Source organism: Euprymna scolopes, chromosome 2 (genome assembly GCF_053919585.1).
Source record: "Euprymna scolopes isolate OS-2025 chromosome 2, ASM5391958v1, whole genome shotgun sequence".
Taxonomy (NCBI): Eukaryota; Metazoa; Mollusca; class Cephalopoda; order Sepiida; family Sepiolidae; genus Euprymna; species Euprymna scolopes.
The window spans coordinates 193,523,989-193,542,857 of NC_136483.1; the positions used below are offsets into that span (position 1 = coordinate 193,523,989).

Below are 18,869 nucleotides of genomic sequence, written 5' to 3' on the forward strand. Positions count from 1 at the left end.
GGCTATGAAATATTGCTAATATCTGAAGAGATTTATTGCATATAAATGTTGTCATTTTGTTGTTGTTTTTGCAATATTCGTGATTGAATGTATTCAGATATCTTTTTACAAGAAAGCATTACCTAAATGTTAATGGAGAAATATTGTTCCCCTTTACTAGTGTGATGCCTCCATATGGAGAACATATATATTTAAGAAATAATCCACAGACATGTCTTGCTGTCTACGGCTGGTCAGCGTGGCTTCAAGATTCAAAATCGGGACTCTAGTGACTGAAGTCTGGCACCTTTACTCACTATGTTTTATTTTTATTTTTTTTGTCTATTCATATTTGCATGTATCTTGTATATGTTTTAATGTGTTTTAAATTTCGTCTTACAACCTCTTTCCCCACAAAAGAAATGTTGCGTGTCTATTTCCGCTCTATTGTTATTTTCATGTCAAGTGTGAACTGAGCTTCAATCTATGCGTCTTCCATTGTAAAACAATCACAACAAACACTCATCTCAAGTCAACCACCATCAACCATTTCCCCTACTCTCTATCTGTGCCTTAAACTAAATGCAAATTCCATAAACAAAGTCTCTTTTCTAGAACTGCCCGCCTATGGAACCATGGGGCTGCTTTTCAGCTGACTACAACATATTCGTTTTCAAGTTAAATCTAAACAAATTTTTGTTGAACTGTTCTATTAAATTATTCAATTCTATACAATTTCCACCACTAGCTATCATTGCAATGTTGTCTCACTAGCCACCTTACACTCATTAACTCTTATCCTCGAGTGGCCTTTAAGCCTTCATAAGTGGTACCCCCCATATAAAAAAAAAAAAAATCTTAAGTATCAGTCCTAAAATTTTATTTTTTTTTAAAGATTTTACTTTGCAATTATTAGTGAAGTTCAGGGGCTTATTTCTATGGATTGACATTCGAGGTTGCTATTACATATGATTTTAAGAGTTTCTGCCAGCTTTGCTAAATTCAGGTAATAAAACATAAATAGATATTTTGAAAAATTATGACAGACATTATGTATTTTTTTAGAATTTGTAACTTTTTTTTCAGAAATTATGAAACCTCATCATTTAAAAATGATAGCAGAAGTTTTACCCTCCTCAGTAAGAATGGAATATGTTCCTTATAAAATGTTTGTTTTAAATTCTTTTGAAAGATTCTTCTTGATGCAAATGCACATATTTTTGTATTTGACTTATCTTTAGACATAGTTCTAATATGTCCATCGGAACCTTATCAAGAACATCATTGTTGGTTTTGATTAGGAAATATTTCAGTGTTCATTAAAGAACTCTATAAAGACCTGAACAGAGTGCTTCTTGGGAATTCAAATTATTCTAATCCAAATTATCATCAGCAGATGTATTTTGTGTATTGTTTATTCTGCTCTCTCTCCTTCCCATAATTTGTCACTTTCTCAATCCAATTCAGCTTCTTATAATAGTTTTTTAATAAAAGACTATTTTCTTCATGACAGTTTCTCCCATGATGTAAAGTAAGTTAGTCCATGTTCTTCTTACTCGTGTAAACAATCGCAGGTTTTCAACTTTCTTGGGATGGGATTTTTGTGATATTTTTGAAAATTCTCTAAGATCAAACTTTGCTTTTCACTTACACAATTCTTTTGTGAAATTCTTAGTTGAATTTCAATTATTTGTATTGTCTGATATTAATTTGTGGTAGTAACATTTGTGTGTCTATCATCAACATCGTCGTATGTAATTTAGCAAAGCAACAAATTTGTTTTCTTGATCATAATTTGCCTTTTAATTATTTTTTTTTAATTAATGAGTTATCAATTTTCAAAGCTGAAAAACACTTGCAGATAACGGTTAATGAAATGGATGGATTAACAGGTGATTGCAGATAAATATTATAAGAGGATTGAAAGTCTTCACACACCATTCACTCAAAACAAGAGCTAACTCAAAAAATAACAATAGTCCTACCTTTGTTAGAAATATCACACATTAAATCTAACGACTAAAGTCAAAAGATAATAATAAATAAAGGGGAAGTAAGAGTTATGAGGCAAAAGTAAATCCAAGGTTCATTTTCTACTCTTCATGATGTTTTGATCTTGTCAATTGCTGGTGTTAATATTTTACTATTTCTTTTTTTTTTATCTTTGAATTTTAATCTGGTTCATCCCAGATTCATCCTTTTTTATAATATTGAGAATACAATAGTCGTATTGGTAGTTGTTTATGCTCCATTCTCTTTAGGTGTTTTACCATTTGGTATAAGTAGACGCACCATAGATAAGCCAGAACTTTCCAGTATTTCCTGATTGGCGATCATGTCCTGCATTATCTCCCCAGATGATTCATCATGTAACCATGCAACTTTTTCACTTCAATCCATGTCTTCACTTCGTAGAGTAGTGTTGACAGGGCAACTCTTCTGTCAGAGTGTAAGGTTTTCTGCCTTTCAAAAAGAAAAACTTCTTTCATTTGTCTGTACAGAAAGTCTGCCTACACATCTAATCTTGCCTTTTTTCCACCAAAGTCTGCATGCACGATCAGGCGTCATGCCTCTTTGACACTTCCTCTGGTATTCAACGTTCATCTTTTTATACACTTTCTATTTTGTCACATTTGCGTGTCTCACATGATTTCTTCTGCAGCCGTTATGTATATTTTGATGACCTACTCGTCGCCATATTTCTTTTCTGCCTCCCTATCGCAAAGTCTACTTTATGTATCTCTGGCTTTCTTTTCTTTTTACTCTTTTCAACATGTTGACTTATCCTTCCTGGAGTTTCCCATAAGCAGTGCTTGCTCTTAGTACAGGTAAAGACGTAAAAGGTAGAAAAATTAACTGTTAGGCATGCAACAAATTTCCAGAAGAGCAATTGGTAGAGCTGAAAACCAGGATCCTTTTGGAACTATATGTTGTAATTGACCTGTAAGATCTCTCAATCAGACAATTATATTGAGGATGACAGTGTTGTGTACAGCCTGTAGAAACCAATCAGTTTTAACAGTTCAGAAAATAACTCTTAAATTGTGTACCTCTGTCTATTATAACGTGCACATGTGTAGCAATATTCAGACATGACTGTTGAAATAATTTTCGAAACAGAATTTTCCACAGCAGTTAAGTAGAAAAGCAAAAAATTTCACTAGACTAAGACTAAGAATTCAAGCTGATGCGTTTAGCATGTTGCATCGCCAATGATAAGCTGATAAAATCTTTCTTTCGTTTCTGAATTATAAAGGAGCGCAAATGTGTTTGATACAGTCTCTCCTTCCTCCAATTAGGGGTGGGTTGGGAAACGTCAACAGGGTGTTGTAGAACACCTTGGTATACATTTATCATAATTATGACAATTCCTTCGATATATTGAAAAAAAAAAAAAATTTAAAAACAACAAAAAAATTCCAATGGATTTTGCGCTCTCTTTTCCAAGAAGACAACAGTTATTAAAAACAATGACAGATGGATGCAAAAAAAGAAAAAGAAAAAAAACTAGTTAAATTTACGTGATTTTTGGAATACGGCATCTTCATTCCTTGAAGAGTACATGCATCATAAAGATTTTTTTTTTTTTTTAATTAAGTAAAATTCTAAATAAAAACAAAAAAAAGGTAAAGGAAATAACAGAACACAAATAAACTGCCTGAAAAGCAACAAAGCCATGGAAGTAGCAGTACGATTTATAATATGGATAGAAAATGGGGGGAGGCTTAATGCAGAGAATTTCATGCTTACATTATTTTGACTTTAATGATAATTATTGTAATATTAAACTGTAATCTAGATTCAATCAGTACGTTGGTTTGATACCTATATAGGGCAGTGGTTCTCAAGCTTTTTTATTTATTTTTTTGTCTGCACTCCTCTCAAAAAATTTCCCTCAAACCTTGCACCCCCTAAAATTTCTTAACTCGTGGTTAAATACATGGTTGGACTGAATCTATCCAGCCATATATTTAATATCCATTTAATAACAATATTTAACCTTAAGAACAAGAAGTTTGTACATTGCAAAAGAAAGAAAAAAAAAATGTGTAACATGTAGCCAATACCCTGTTTTTTTATCTAAACTTTTCTCACACCCCCTGGAATATTGTCTCGCATCCTCAGAAGTTTTGAACACCTCAAGCTGAGAACCCCTGCCATGGTTCATAAATCTCTGAAAAAAAAAAACTGTATTTCCATTTGTGTCTCTGGTTAAAACTCAGAAACTACCAAAGATACATTTGCAAACCTTACATAATTGGATTCTTTATATGAGAATTCAGATGCGCTTCAATTCTTCATGGTCTTGTGCTCTTAATACTGACACAAATATTTTCGCTACTGTCTCAGCAGATAAAGATGTCACTTTTTGTAAATGGAATTCAAATATGGGAAGCAATCCATTTACTGCATTTGCTAATGTTTTAATGTTAACATGCTGTGCAATTCAACACGATTACTCTTTTTTTCCATTGTTTTTTTCTTTTTTGAGTGTTTAGTTCTTTGGTTGCATTCACTACTGTTAGAAGGTAAGGTATGATTCCTCTGATAAGTTATGCTATTATTTGTAAGTGATGTGGAGTTATTTTGTTAACAGTTCAAATATCAATCGGTTCACACAAAATTTTCTACAAAAGATGACGGTTTAAGCCCTCTTTTTGATTTGTTTGTATTCTGAGCTGGATAGGCAAGCTCATATAAAACCAATTTGCTCTTCAAGAACATTTTTATTTTTAAGAGTTGAATTTCTCTGGTTTTCAACTTTTTTCTGAAAGACAATTTCCAAGTGTGTCTTAACCTTACAAAATTATCACATTGCTTTTTCTTATTTTTTTAAATCAGACAAATTTGGTATCTAGTAGGACGATTAATCGCAATAGGATCTTTAAGTTTAGCATTGCTTTTTCTAATGCAGACTTGGAGCTTCTGTATCCAAACTACTACTGAACAATTTAATATTTCAAATTTGCTCCCTCTCTCAATAAATGTTTTGTTTTTAATGTTCATTTTGTTTTTGTTATTATTTTTATGGGTGTGTTTAATTCTTTTGTTGGACTAACCACTGTTGGACGGTAAGGTTTAATAGGATTCTTCTGATAAGTTATGATATGTAAATTTGGGTTTCTTGTAAAGGATTTTTCCAGATAACTGTACTAATATAAATAAGAGAATGTGGAACAGAGTTGAACATATACATTTATGCATCAATTTTTGATACAAACTTACTAATTTTAATCTTTTTTGTGTATGTATTCATTTTTTTTGCGTGTAACTTGTATATAAATGTTTGCTGATTATTTAGAATTAAACCTATTTTAAAAAAAATAAATTGCAGAAAAATCTGTAATGATGTACATATCCATCACAGGACAAAAATGTCGTATTCCAAAAAAAACATGTAAATTGATCAAGTCTTTTTTAATATATATAAAAAGTAATTTTTTAATATGAAATTTAGCCGTTACAAGGCTGATTCTGATCTCCATAGTTTAAATTGTCTCCCACTTATTTTTAAAAAAAAACAAAAAAACAACATGGTGGATCAAAACATAACGTATCGTTTCCTCATAAAATTTGATTTTCTTAGTTTAAAAAGAACTACTTGATCAATTTACATAATTTTTGGAATGTGACATATTCATTCCTTGAGGGGTACATACATCTTAATTTTTTACTTTTTTAAGCATTTTTCTGTATTTTTGTTTTAAAAATAGGTTTGATTTTAAATAAGCACTAAATGTTTTAGTTTCATTTAAGTTTTGTATGACTTTAATATTCATTGTAGATTGTCTTTGAGGATTTTACAATCATCAGTGAAGTTCAAGAGTTTATTTTTTATCGGTCTTGTCAGAGTTGCTGCTACTTGTAAGTGTCGTAGTGTTTCCACCAGTCTCATTACATTCTCTTCATTGTATCCTTTTTATATTAACGTGCTGGTTTGAGGAGTATCTTATATTTTGATAAGCCCTTGTTCAGCTAGCTGCACACATGGAAATATCCATGAGTTTTGGAGCAAAACTTTTACAGAAGATGCCCTTCCTTGCCTGTTTCTTTATTGTGTATGCATTTCACAGAGATATACCTGACTAGAGTATATCTCACACACACACATACATATGAATAGACTGCCAGTTAATCCCAGATTGCTATTTGGGTATTCACAGCTAACCTCAATATCTGAAGGCTGTTCTTCTATCTGTCACCTGGCGTTCTGTTGAATGGGAGATAGTCGCTCCACACAACATTCAGCTGGTAAACTAAAGCAGTTACTTTCAGAAATTATAACAGGATTTTATATTTTAAATTTTAATTTCTCTTTTTATTTGTAGTGATGAAATATCACTTATTTAGTGTAACAATCTTATTCATAAAGAAATATCTGACGAAAGCACATTGAAAATAATATTTTTTTGCTCTTGATTTTCGTTTTAATGGAGAAAGAGAACATGGATTATAATTTGCCTTATGAAAGAAACTCCTGCTAAAAATAGTTCTATGTTATGAAGAATCTATTAAGATAGGGTTAAGTAGGTTAGAGAAGTGACTAATTATGAGAAGGGAAGAGAGAGTATAAAGAATAAGAAAAGATATGTGTGAGCAAATTGTGTTTTTATTTTTTTTTTAACAAAGTAAAAATATTAGCAATAATTAAGAAGGAAGAGAAGACTGACGAAGGAATTTAGAATTTAAAACTAGATTGATTTTAAAGTAGACCATGACTAATATTTTAACCAAGTCTGGTGATGATTAGTCTAGCAATGTAGATGCTTGGCTATACACAAACATAATGATAAATTGAACTGAAAATCTCAAAAGAAAAATTGGATATGTTTTAAAAATGTTAAAAGTTGTAAACTGAAATATATCCGTTTTTTATTTTATTTTTTAATGTTATCAAGTTTATTATTTTTTTTAAGAAAATATATGAATAATATCAGACATGAGGAAAGGATTTTTATTCTAATGTTTGGATAAAAGTATTTTACTATTTTAAAGTATATTAAAGAAAATATGAGAAAAAAATGTTAGACACAAATAAAAATGAAAAAACCCATTAAGGAAATAATTCTGATCTAATATATTTGATGTTGGTGATGTGGAGTTATTTTGTCAGTAGTTCAAATACCAATCGTCCCACAAAAGATGATGGTTTGAAACCCTCTTGTTGATTTAAGTTGGATCGGCAAGCTCATATGAAAACAAGGTTATAGTCAGATAATGTACTTCCTAAATTTCCGGTGTAGCACTACAGGAAGCAGTGACAGAGCAAATCAGTTTCTTCACTTTTTCTCCCACACCTATATCTCCTCTGTGTATGTACTCTTTTTGTATCATGTTTTTTCTGGGTTTTTTTATTTTAATAATTTTGTTTTTTATACCTTTATAAACATATATTCATTATATATATTTAAATTAAAAAAACTTAGTTCTTTTTTTAATTTAAAAAATTTCATTTTATAATTTCAGAAACATATTTTTTTATAAAATTTCAATTAAAATAAAAATTTATTTTTTGATTTTGTTGTTAAAAATGTAAATAAAGACTTATTTTTATCTATATATATAATTTTAATTTTTTTTTTTGTATACTTTTCAATAATGTCCTTTTCTTATATTTTATTTCAATAAATTGCTTCACAATAGAAATACTGAAGAACAATAAAAGTGAAGGAACTGATTTGCCTTGTCACCGCTTCTAGTAGTGCTATACTGGAAATTAGGAAGTACATTAGCTGACTATAACCGAAAACAATTTGCTTTTAAAGAAGTATTATTTTTGAAAGATGAATGTCTTTGGTTTTCAATTTTTCCTAAAAGACAACTTTAAACTTTATCTTAACCTTACAAAATTAACACTAAAAAACATTTTTAAATTGGACAACTTTGGTATGCGTAGAAACTAATGCTGGGATGATTAATCAGAATCGGAATGTTACATTTAGCATCTCTTTTACTATGCAAACTTGGGGCTTCTGTCTGCCTTACCACTGCTGAACAACTTACTAGTGCAAATATGCTCTTTTCTCTACATGATCCAGTTTGGTCAATTAGTCTTGTGTATCTCTTAGCTCCTTAGTATCTAACATTAATTCTTTCTTGTGATTTCTTTATTGATTTTATTAGTCATGAAAAAATCCGTTTCAAACTTTTTTATTTACTTATTTTTTGTTTTTTTATGATTTTTTTTTTTGTAGTCAAAGGCCCAATCTGGTTGTCACACTGTTGTATCGCAACCACAGTTGATAAACTCGCAGTCACCTTTGCGCATGAACAGTCAGTCACAGCTGGTAACAAGTGGTGGTCAGATTTTCACTTCACAACCAATGCTGACCAACCCAGCAATGCTGCAAGCAATGGCCAGTCTTCAGCAAGGCATTCCTTTGGCAACTCATCAGCCATTACTCGCCACACAGTCACCGACGATCCTGGCCGGGCAGCCTCTCTACATTCGCACAGCTACGCCTATGCCTCAGCAGACCATGGTGCCTGCCTCCACAGCCAACCAGGTCGGTATGCAACCTGCAAGCATGAACACCTTAAAAAGTGCCAAGCTAATTGACATGACTAGTGGACTCCAAGCGAAGGCTGTCGGTCTTCCTAACAAGAATACCAACCAAGGCAATAAGGGTCTTTCCACAATTCTTCCTTCGACATCGAAAGGTTCAAATACGGCAAAAATACACCCAACTAATATGTCTATGCAACAACATGGGGGTACCAAGTTGAATATCCCCACGATCACCCCGAAGCAAGCAACCAAAGTGCGAACGAAAAAAAGCAACCCTTCCTCCACTGGTTCACAAACCAAACCAAGCACACCTACAAGTCTTTCTAAGCCAGCCACCCCTACATGTCAAACAAATGGTAGCATTAGTCTACCGAAAAGTCAGTCCGATTCAGAAGTGGAGACTGGTCGAAAGACTGTGGCCTTGATAGAAACTGCAGAGAAAAAGACATTGAGTGAACCGCCAGCTGCTAAGCAACCAACGGTTGGAGAGCCAAAACAAGACAAAAGACCCAGCATGGAGGTTACACCACCTGTTGTCAGTACCCCAGAGAATAGACAAGTTGAGTCGATGGAAGTGTCAGAGAAACCCCATCATCCTACTCCGACAGTTCCAGAGAATACTGTTGTAGTTGAGAAACAAAAGGCAATTGTTAAACCTCACATTCTGACTCATGTCATTGAAGGCTTTATCATTCATGAAGGACCAGAACCTTTTCCTGTAAGTACCCAGCTTTCATTTTATTTGTTTTATTTTTATATTAATGTTAAAATCTCACCCCCACCCATCCTTGCATCTCCCTTTTGTTTTTTTTATGTGTTAACTAGTAGGAAACCCAATGTTGCTCAGGATTAAATGAGCAATTATTTGTTCTCCTCACCCATAACACTATTATATTTTTATTACATTTTATTATATCAAATTTTTGGGGTACAGTTCAAGAATGTACTTGGCGTGGATTTGATAGGGGTTGTAAAGTTATATTAATTGGAATGAATTTTGGTAAATTTTTAATCTTCTCATGCCACACTCAGTGTTTCCCAGGAATCATGGAGAACCTGTTCCAAGCCTTGAACCCTTTATTACCATTTCTATTCATATTTCTAATTTCTATGACTTTAATGTTACAAATAAAATAAAGCATTATATTCATTTTTTTTTTTTTTTTTTTTTTTTTTTTTAATGAATTTTTAGTATGAATGCAGATTCCACGATGGTGATGCACCCCCCTTTGATCAAAATGAAATCTGCTTATTCAAAGACCCTGAGTTATATAGTTTCAAATTATTTATGGTTATGGGGGGAGAGGTCTATCACAAAAACTCTAGGAGGAGTTTGTGAACAAACAAATCAGCAGACAGGAGCCGCAATAAGTACAATACTAATTTTCTTTTTTTAAACACGTACCAATAATTGGACTAAATTGCATAGGAAGTAGAATTTTATAAATAACTTTTGTTTATGGAGCTATACCAGTCAATGAAATAGCAGAAACTATCATTTTGTATATAATTAGAATTTATTATGCTAATATATTTATTAAAATTACTCTTTAATCTCTATATAAATAAAATGAACTCATTTTTTCCCCTCCGACTTGGACGTTTATAGGACTGCACCTGTATACATTTGGTGCAGCCGTATCATACACAAACTGAATCACGACATCTGCCGTATGTTATAGGGTTATTACATATCAAGGATCTCGCTGATCACAGTTTCCTATATTCTGTCTGGTGAGAGTCCACTGTAAAAATCGGTTACATTTAATGGAAGTAGTAAAGTAAACTCTCTCTAACAAATTCATCCTACCACCGTCACTCACTTACACCGTACCAGAACGTTCACAGGAGACATTTAAAACCGATCACCGGTAAGAATTTATCTAAAAACTGGACTGGACTTACACTGAAACGAACCACGCTTACTTTGCCACTGTTTAGCATAAAACATAAACACAATTTATAAAGCATTTATTATAATAAAATTAGATTCAAACAGAACACAATCCGTTACCTGGAATTGAATTCACAATTACATTACTTCGATTTCGTTATAACCCGCGTGGTTAAAGTTTAATGAAAACCTGAATTGACATTTACGTGAAACGCACCAAACTTACTTACTTACTTACTTACTTACACAAACACAACTTCCGTTTCGCTCTTTCCTTACGTGCTTTTTTGCTTTCTTTCTTTCTTTCTTTCTTACCTTTCGTTGTCTTTTTGCTTTATGGGTGATGGTGGTGGGGGTACTTCCCTATCTTTATCTTTCCTTTCGGTCTTTCCTTCTTTCTTTCTTTTCTCTCCATTTTCTGCTCTTTCCATTGTTAAAACGAAACGAAACAACCGGATATTCCAGGTTTTACTTACACTCTATCACTCTACGACTATTACTTGTGTATCCAACTCTATTTGTGCCAGTAAAAAAAAGTAGCATTTATTGTTTTTGGTAATAATTATTAATTGCTTATTTGTTTTGTTTTTCACCCTTTTTTTAGACTAACCATTCTTTAATCTCATTATAAAATCGATTTTTCCAACTACATTTTAGGTGTGGGGGGGGGGCCATTACAACCTCCGAAGGGGGTTTGTATTACTGTACACATAGATTCGAAAAAGTTGTCAAAAAAAAAAAAAAAATACATAACAAATAAATGTTCTCAAAGCCCAGATCAGTTACTTTTCTGCCAAACTGGATATCTTTTTCGTGTTTTTATTCAATGTAACAATATTCGGCTCGAAAACCATACAGTGTTTACCGATGTATTCGAAAATTCAGGAAGGCGTCTCAGTCACACCCTCTTTAACACCGTAAGTATAGAAAAAGGTGTTATAAATAAAAAAATATACAAAATACTATTAAAAACACGCCGAATATATTTAACAGTATTTCATTAAGTTTTTTATTTATAACATCTTTTCCCAATTCAATGTAACATGTTTATTCAGCTCGAAAACCATAGTGTTTACCGATGTATTGGAACATTCAAGATGGCGTCTGATTCTCTCTTTAACACGTAAGTGTGGGAAAAGATGTTGTAAATTTTGTATAGTTTTTTTATTTATAACACCTTCTTCCATACTTACGGTGTTAATGAGGGTGTGAGACGGATACGCCATCTTGAAATTTCGAATACATCGGTAAACACTGTATGGTTTTCGAGCTGAATAAATATGTTACATTGAATAAAAACACGAAAAATATATCTATCCAGTTTGGCAGAAAAGTAACTTATCTTGGCTTTGATAACATTTATTTGTTATATATTTGTTTGTTTTTTTTTTTTCACAACTTTTTCGAATCTATGTGTACAGTAATACAAACACCCATTTTGTGTTTTATATAGATAAAGTACAATTGTTGAATGTTACTGTTTTGATTATATTCGTTGGGGGGGGGACAATTAAATAATTAAGAAAGATTAAAATGAAGCGAAATTTAAGTTTCCGTTACATTTTTACAACAACCGTAAAACAGTGCATACTCAGCAAGTTTTATCGTATTTTATTTATTTTTTTGCATAATTAATGATGGAAGTATTTTTCTGTTTATTTTCTTAACATCTGTTAAAAAAAAAAAATAATTTGTACATTCTCTGGAAAAAAAGAATCAAACTTTTCTCTACTTTCACATGTGTTCCATTTTAACAAACTGAGCCACAGCAACGCGTGGCCGGGTACAGCTAGTAATCAATATTATAGCATTCACTATAATTTTATAAAATCACAAGTAGGTTCTCTACAGTGCAATGTAAACTATCATGTATTGTGGACTGTCATTATGGGGAGGCATATGAAGCTTCTTTCCGGTGCACTACAGTGGGTCTCCAACTAGTGCAGGCAATCAATTGATTTGATTTTTAAATGGTTGATTTCATTGATTTCGATGACTATAAAATATGGGAAGGTGAAACATTAGTTGATCCTCATTCGATCCCGGGCCATGTTGGGTCTCCCTGCTAGTATACTTCATATATAAATGTTGACGGAAAATTATAAGCACACAAGTTGATGAAAAATAAATAACAATAATAAACATGTAATTTACTATTTCATGCTGAGTGTTATGGAGACTTTAGAAGTAAGTTAATTCCAATTTCATTTGTTTTTTTGTTTTTGTTTTGTTAGGATATTCTGTAGGGAATTTCTGGTAATCATTCCATACTTCAGCTTTCAATGAAATGTGAACAGAGTTCTTGAAAAGGGGTCAACTCAAATTGATTAGTATATTTAAATTAAGACAACAGTATAAAAGTATGATAGACATAATTTATAGCTGATGATGAAAAATATATAAATTTTCACAGAAATCTTTGAGGAAAAAGTTGTAACTGTGATGCAGACTGTAGTTGTAGTTATTTAAATATGTATTGCTGATTGTGTGGTACAAAATGAGGAACGAATGTAATAACAGTTATAGTCAGCTAAAATATTTCCTAATTTCCGGCACAGCACTACCGGAAGCAGTGACAAGGCAAATTAGTTCCTTCACTTTTTTTTTCTCACCTCCATATCTGTTATATGTTTATTTTGATTTCAATAATTTTATTTTTATACATTCATAAAAAGCATATATTTATTATATAAATTCATATAAAAAAACTTATTTTTTATAATTTCATAAACATATATTTTTTTTATAAAATTTCAAATAAAATAAAGACTTTCATTTTTTTTTCATTTTATTAAAAGTACAAATAAAGAGCGTGTTATTTTTATTTGTATAATTTTGTTAATTTTTATTGTATATTTTTCAATAATGTGATTTTCTTATATTTTATTTCAATAAATCTCTTAACAATAGAAAATACTGAAAAACAATAAAAAGAAAAGAACTGATTTGCCTTGTCACACTGAAAATCAGGAAGCACGTTAGCTGACTATAACTATATTAATATACAAATTAAAGATTACAAAAGAAATTGTTTATCAAAAAGCAGAGATTCTAAACATTTATGATGATTGAAGCAATTATTTACCTACCACTTCGCAAGAGCTAGATGTGACACAAGGTTTGGTTTGGTATGTCGCCATTACTGAATGCCAGATACAAATGTTCATTACCGATTAAAATTGTTTTTAGTCTGGAGGATTATCTTCTATGATAGAGGAATAGCATGACTAGATTGTCCATTGACTATTCTATGTAAAAATTGGTCTGTTTAAAAAAATAAAATAATTTTTGTTTTTTCATGGTGGTGTGATAATAGCAAATCAACAAATTTAATGATTGCGAGGGTCATTCCAAAAGTAACACCGCCTATTTTTTTTTTTAATTTTTAACTCAAAAAGTTAAAGAGCTATAGAGACGGGAGTAGTACCATTAAAATGAGCAACCTTTTGTGCTCCAGAATTTATTTTTCTACATAGTCACCACTATTCTCAATGCATTTTTGTCAGGAATTCAATGACACATCTCTGCTTCTGACATATGTCTATGACAGGAGTTGCTTTCTTAGACTTTCACACCGTGAATACCTTCAACAGAAAGATGAAACTTTCAAGTAATGAATGCATAAGTTTAGTCATCATAAAAATAATTTTGGAATGAAAAAAATAGAAGAAATTACTGTTGGAATGCTCCTCATAAGTTGAAAATGTTAACTTTAGAGCCTTGAATCACAAAAAACAAACTTATGTAATAGGTTACCTTGTACAGGTGTATTTGGTAATTTAAATCCGTAAATGACTTGTATCTATTTCCTTGCCCTTTTGCTTGTTTATTGCATTTCATCTTTTTTGTCCGTCAGTGAAAGAGAAATTGTTCTGTACTGAAATGGGTTTTGTTTTTGTCCCAATCTAGTGTGTCCCTTTATAGGGAGTTAGATTTTCTCCATGTTAATATCCAACCTTGTATCCTACTCTGTCCTTGCAGAAAGAAAAATAAATAGGGACTCGTGCATGTTTCTGATAAGCTTGGCCATGAAATAATTTGTTTTAATCTCTTAGCAATGAATTTATCTTTCCCTTCTTTTGTAACACTCTTCTTACCTTTGACCCTTCTAGGTTCAGAGGTCGTCATTGCTGACTGAATTCATTCCACCAAAATCTACGAATAGTACTGCTGCAACTGCAGCTACTACCACAACCACAACCACCACAACAACCACAACAACTACAACAAGTAACAACAATAACAATGCTGAAAAAGAGTCTGAACAAGAAGAGACAAATGGATCCAGTCATGACCCTGATGTTCCCATGGCAGAAGATACAGAAGCTGGAGATGGCGACGGAGAAGGTCAGTTTCTAAGCATCTTCATCCCTTTTCTCTTTTTTTTTTATGCAACTTATTGAGTTAGTCTCATAATTATCAATGCATTTATTTAACTTTTTCTTCCTCCTCCCCATCTATTTCCTTCCTCCTCTTCTCTTTTCAGTTTTTCTCTCTCTCTTCATCGTTTTCCCTTTCCCCTTCCTCTATTTATGTTTCTCTTTTCCTCTTCCTCACTCTTTCCTCTTCTCATTCTTATCTTACTACTTCTCTTTCTCTTCCATTCTTCTCGTTTCCTCTTGCTATCTAACATCTATCACTTGATAGTATTCAAATTGTTTTATAAGTTTTGCCTTTCATCTAATCTTTTTCTCTTTTAAAATGTTTTCTGTTTTAATCAATTCACAATTTAACTATGGTATAAATGAGAAGACCAGAAACTAATTATCCTTCATCTTTTTAGGCTTTGTTAGTCGGGGGCTTCAAATTCTGTCATTTTCTGATGAAAACGTTTTATGTTCGACTCCTGTGAGCAGTTAATGAGCAGTTGCATTTTTATTCCAAACTTGTTATGCAGATGCTATAATTAAAGAATAGATAAGTACTCTTTTATAGTTAGTAGTGTATGACTGCTTCTTACTCCAGAAGAGGTCAAATACATTTCCCAGTCCCTTACCCCTGAACTGCTCTCTTGTGTTGAACACAAATGAGACTTGAAAGGAATGGATATGTATTTTCCCCCTTTTTCTTCACAAAATCTTCTCACTTATTCTGTAAATCTCCTTCGAGTCTTAGTTTTCATTTTTTAAATGTTGACAATATCTTTAAGGAGCAAAAGTTTGAACACATGTAATTATTGAAAATATTTTAGATGTTAAATTCATGGTTACAATTGAGCATGTGTGAAACCAATGCATTGCTTACATTTTTTTTCCTATTTACACCTATACATCCTGTCAGATATTCATGTCTTTAAACAGTAAGAGTGTATCAGTATCCTTTCTTCCCCATCATTTTGATGATTTGCATTTTCAAATTATGTTGATTAGACTTGTTTATTTGGATATTAGATTAATAAGAATCATTCTAAACATTATTTTTATATTTTTGCTGTTTCAAATTTTAATTTTTTTTCAAAATTTTTAAATAAGAATTGATAATTTGGATCACTTGGATTATTCTGGACACATTTTGGTGGTTATTTTCACAACATCTCAGCCAATGTAATTTCTAACCTTTTTCACAAGTGTCTTGTCAAACTTAAGAACCTGTACCAAATTTTGAACTGAACCCATTGTTTAATCTATGAGGCTAGATTTTTCTCACTCTATCATTCATAACTGGGTAGAAGCTGCTGACCATTATGTTATTCTTAGTTATTATCACCTGTAGTAAGAATTGAACCTTCAAGCTTCAGAAAACTTTAATTTAGAATTAATGGTTAATCAATGCCTCTAACTCTTGTGCAACCTTAAAAAGATGCATCTGCACAAGGTCCATAGTTATATTGGCCGAAATCTTTGGAATATTTAACAACCAAAATGAGAACAATAGTTTGAATGATCCAAATGTTTTATTTTATCGTAATAAAAATCCAACTTTTAATATGGTGAGGTGAAATTTAAATATGGTCAACCATTTTTACATAAAGCAACTGATTTAATCGCATTTAAATATTCATTAATTTTCATTATTTTCAGCTTAAAACTATTCTTTTTAATTTAAAAAAGAGCTCATAAAATTGAAGTGTCATTTTTAGTAGATTGTCTTTTAAGATCTGCTTTAAACATTCATCTTGGTTTGCATTCAAGTTGAAAAAGTGAAAAAAAAAAAAAAAGGCGTGTAAACAAAACTTCTTTATTCTCTTAATCTTTTACAATCACTGTAAAAATTACATCAAATATATTAGTCAGTTTGACCCCCATATCTTTGACCAGAATAGTTTTTTTTACTACACGATACATTATTAAATCTGTTTCATCATCATATTTCCCTTGGTTAGGAGTCTGACATTTTCTGGCAGATTGCAATCTCAAGCTTCAGGATTGTGTTCATCCAAATTCCACTGTGTAAAATCCTTGTTGATAATTTACATCCAAGTTTGCTTGGGTCATCCAACTTTTATTCAGCATTTCACCTCAAGGTCTGCATTTTCTTATCCGAGAGTCACTACTTGCTAAACCCCAACTTGTCCATACTTGATACAGCTGTGGTATATCCTCTCATTCATAAGAAGAGGGATAGCTTGTGATGCGACAGTTCACAGAATTTCTTATCAATATTAGAGATAAACTTTTAACTACATCCAGCACTCAACATATCAAGATATATAGGGCAAATATTTGTATTAAAAAATAAAAATTGTATTTCCAATCGATTTAAATATGTAATCCTGATCAATATTTTATTTTTGATTAAGGAAAAATGGAACTTTTACCTTCATGCACGGCTAACCCACATTCAACTATAGATAGAGAGGGAGCAGGAACAAGTCACCTGCTTTTATTTATGTAGTTAATAGCTCAGTGACTCAATTGGTTAACACCATACTTACAGACAGAGGTTGTGAGTTCAAAACTCATTTGTGGTATAAATACTGTTACACTGATTTTGTCTACAAATGAACTTAAACATCTCATATTTCACTAATTAAACAATTTAGTTTTTTTTTTGTAATTTACAGAAATTAGGAGCCTAGATGATACCAGGTAGCCCTGCTAATCTCCAATATATAATTTTACTGTTTATTTTTACTTTCCAACAATTCTAACATTACTTCTTGGATGAATGATAGTTAAAATTTTATGAGTTTTTTACTCAAATGTTAAAATTTTATGCCCATCAAAATCTTAATATTTTGCAATTTCTTACTTTCAAATTATTTTTTTTAACATTTTGCAATTCATTGAAGAAAATTATTTCAATTAATTTTCTTAAATTAAAAATTTCTTTTTCAGTTCAATCTTTTATTTCTTTTTGTCTTTTGTTATTTTATCTTCTGCTTTTGTTGCATGTTTTTTTATTTTTGTTTTTGTGGAAATTAGGTTTTATATTTAATTTTCTTTTAAAAAAATCATTTTCAAACAAGTATTTCTGAAATCTAATTTTAAAAATCTGTTTCCACTTTTTAGAAATTATTCCATTTTTTTTATTTTTACAAATTAAAAGATATCCTAAATACTTTGCAACTTTCATTCCAATTTCAACATCAGCACTACGCTCTTATGTTAGGGACGGGCAAAATAAATGCTGATGCTCAAAATGTATAAACATTTTGACCCCTCCATTTACTTAAAAATCCATCAAAAATCAAGAAATTAACGAATTTTAATGAAATTTTCAGTATTTATCAAATAATGATCACGAAATATAATAAACCCATTATTTTTATTTAAATCTTAGTGGAAATGTATTATTTTGTTTAAAACCAAAAGTAGCTTTACTAAAGTTATGGTTTTCTGTAGTTAAAAAAAAAAAAAAAAAAGGAATTTTATTTTTGCTTTTTTCATGAAAATAAAACATGATAAATTATAACAATTAAAAAAAAATTAATTTTTACAGGAACATAAGGAAAAAAAAGCCTGTAAAGTCCATATTAACGAAATTGATATAACTCAAAGAAAAATTAATTTCTCGAACTACCGATATTATCATTAAATTAAGCATTGTTTATTTAATATTTTCACACAAAAAAATATGATTGCAAAAAATATTTCTACTTTTTTATTACAGTTACATTTTTAATGTAATCTTTACATGTAAGATTCTAATATTTTCATTGCACGCATGAACGTATAATCATCAATGGAAGATAATTTTCATATAATCTTGGAAAATAAAGTAAAAAAAAATTAAATGTAAAAACAGGAACATACAAAAATAATTAAATTAAAAAATAATAAAAATTATATAAATATTCCATGTCGCTAAGTATGGATGCACAGTTCTGAAAAGAAAGAAGTTTTGCCCACCCACCTCTTCCCTCCAACTATACGGCGTCACTTTCAGATATGCCTGTTTGTGTCAGTCAACTTTAAATTTCATGTAAACATTCCAATAAATTTAAATGCAAGTTTGTATTTTTTTAAGTGTGTAATTTTTTCAATAATCTTAAATTGTTTTCTTTCTGCTTTGAATTCTGTATAAATATTAAAAATTATGGGGTTA

At 31.0% G+C, this 18,869-nt stretch overlaps 1 protein-coding gene across 13 annotated transcripts in view; it reads left to right on the top strand.

The window, feature by feature from the left end:
* The window catches only part of LOC145300735 (uncharacterized), an 80,264-nt gene that overhangs the window by 29,657 nt on the left and 31,738 nt on the right, over positions 1-18,869 (top strand). For all 13 annotated transcript variants that reach the window (XM_080144519.1, XM_080144511.1, XM_080144514.1 and 10 more), the window contains 2 exons: positions 8,175-9,206; positions 14,495-14,729. In XM_080144519.1, coding sequence (XP_080000645.1) covers positions 8,175-9,206; positions 14,495-14,729 — 1,267 coding nt within the window. The remainder of the gene's footprint in view (positions 1-8,174; positions 9,207-14,494; positions 14,730-18,869) is intronic.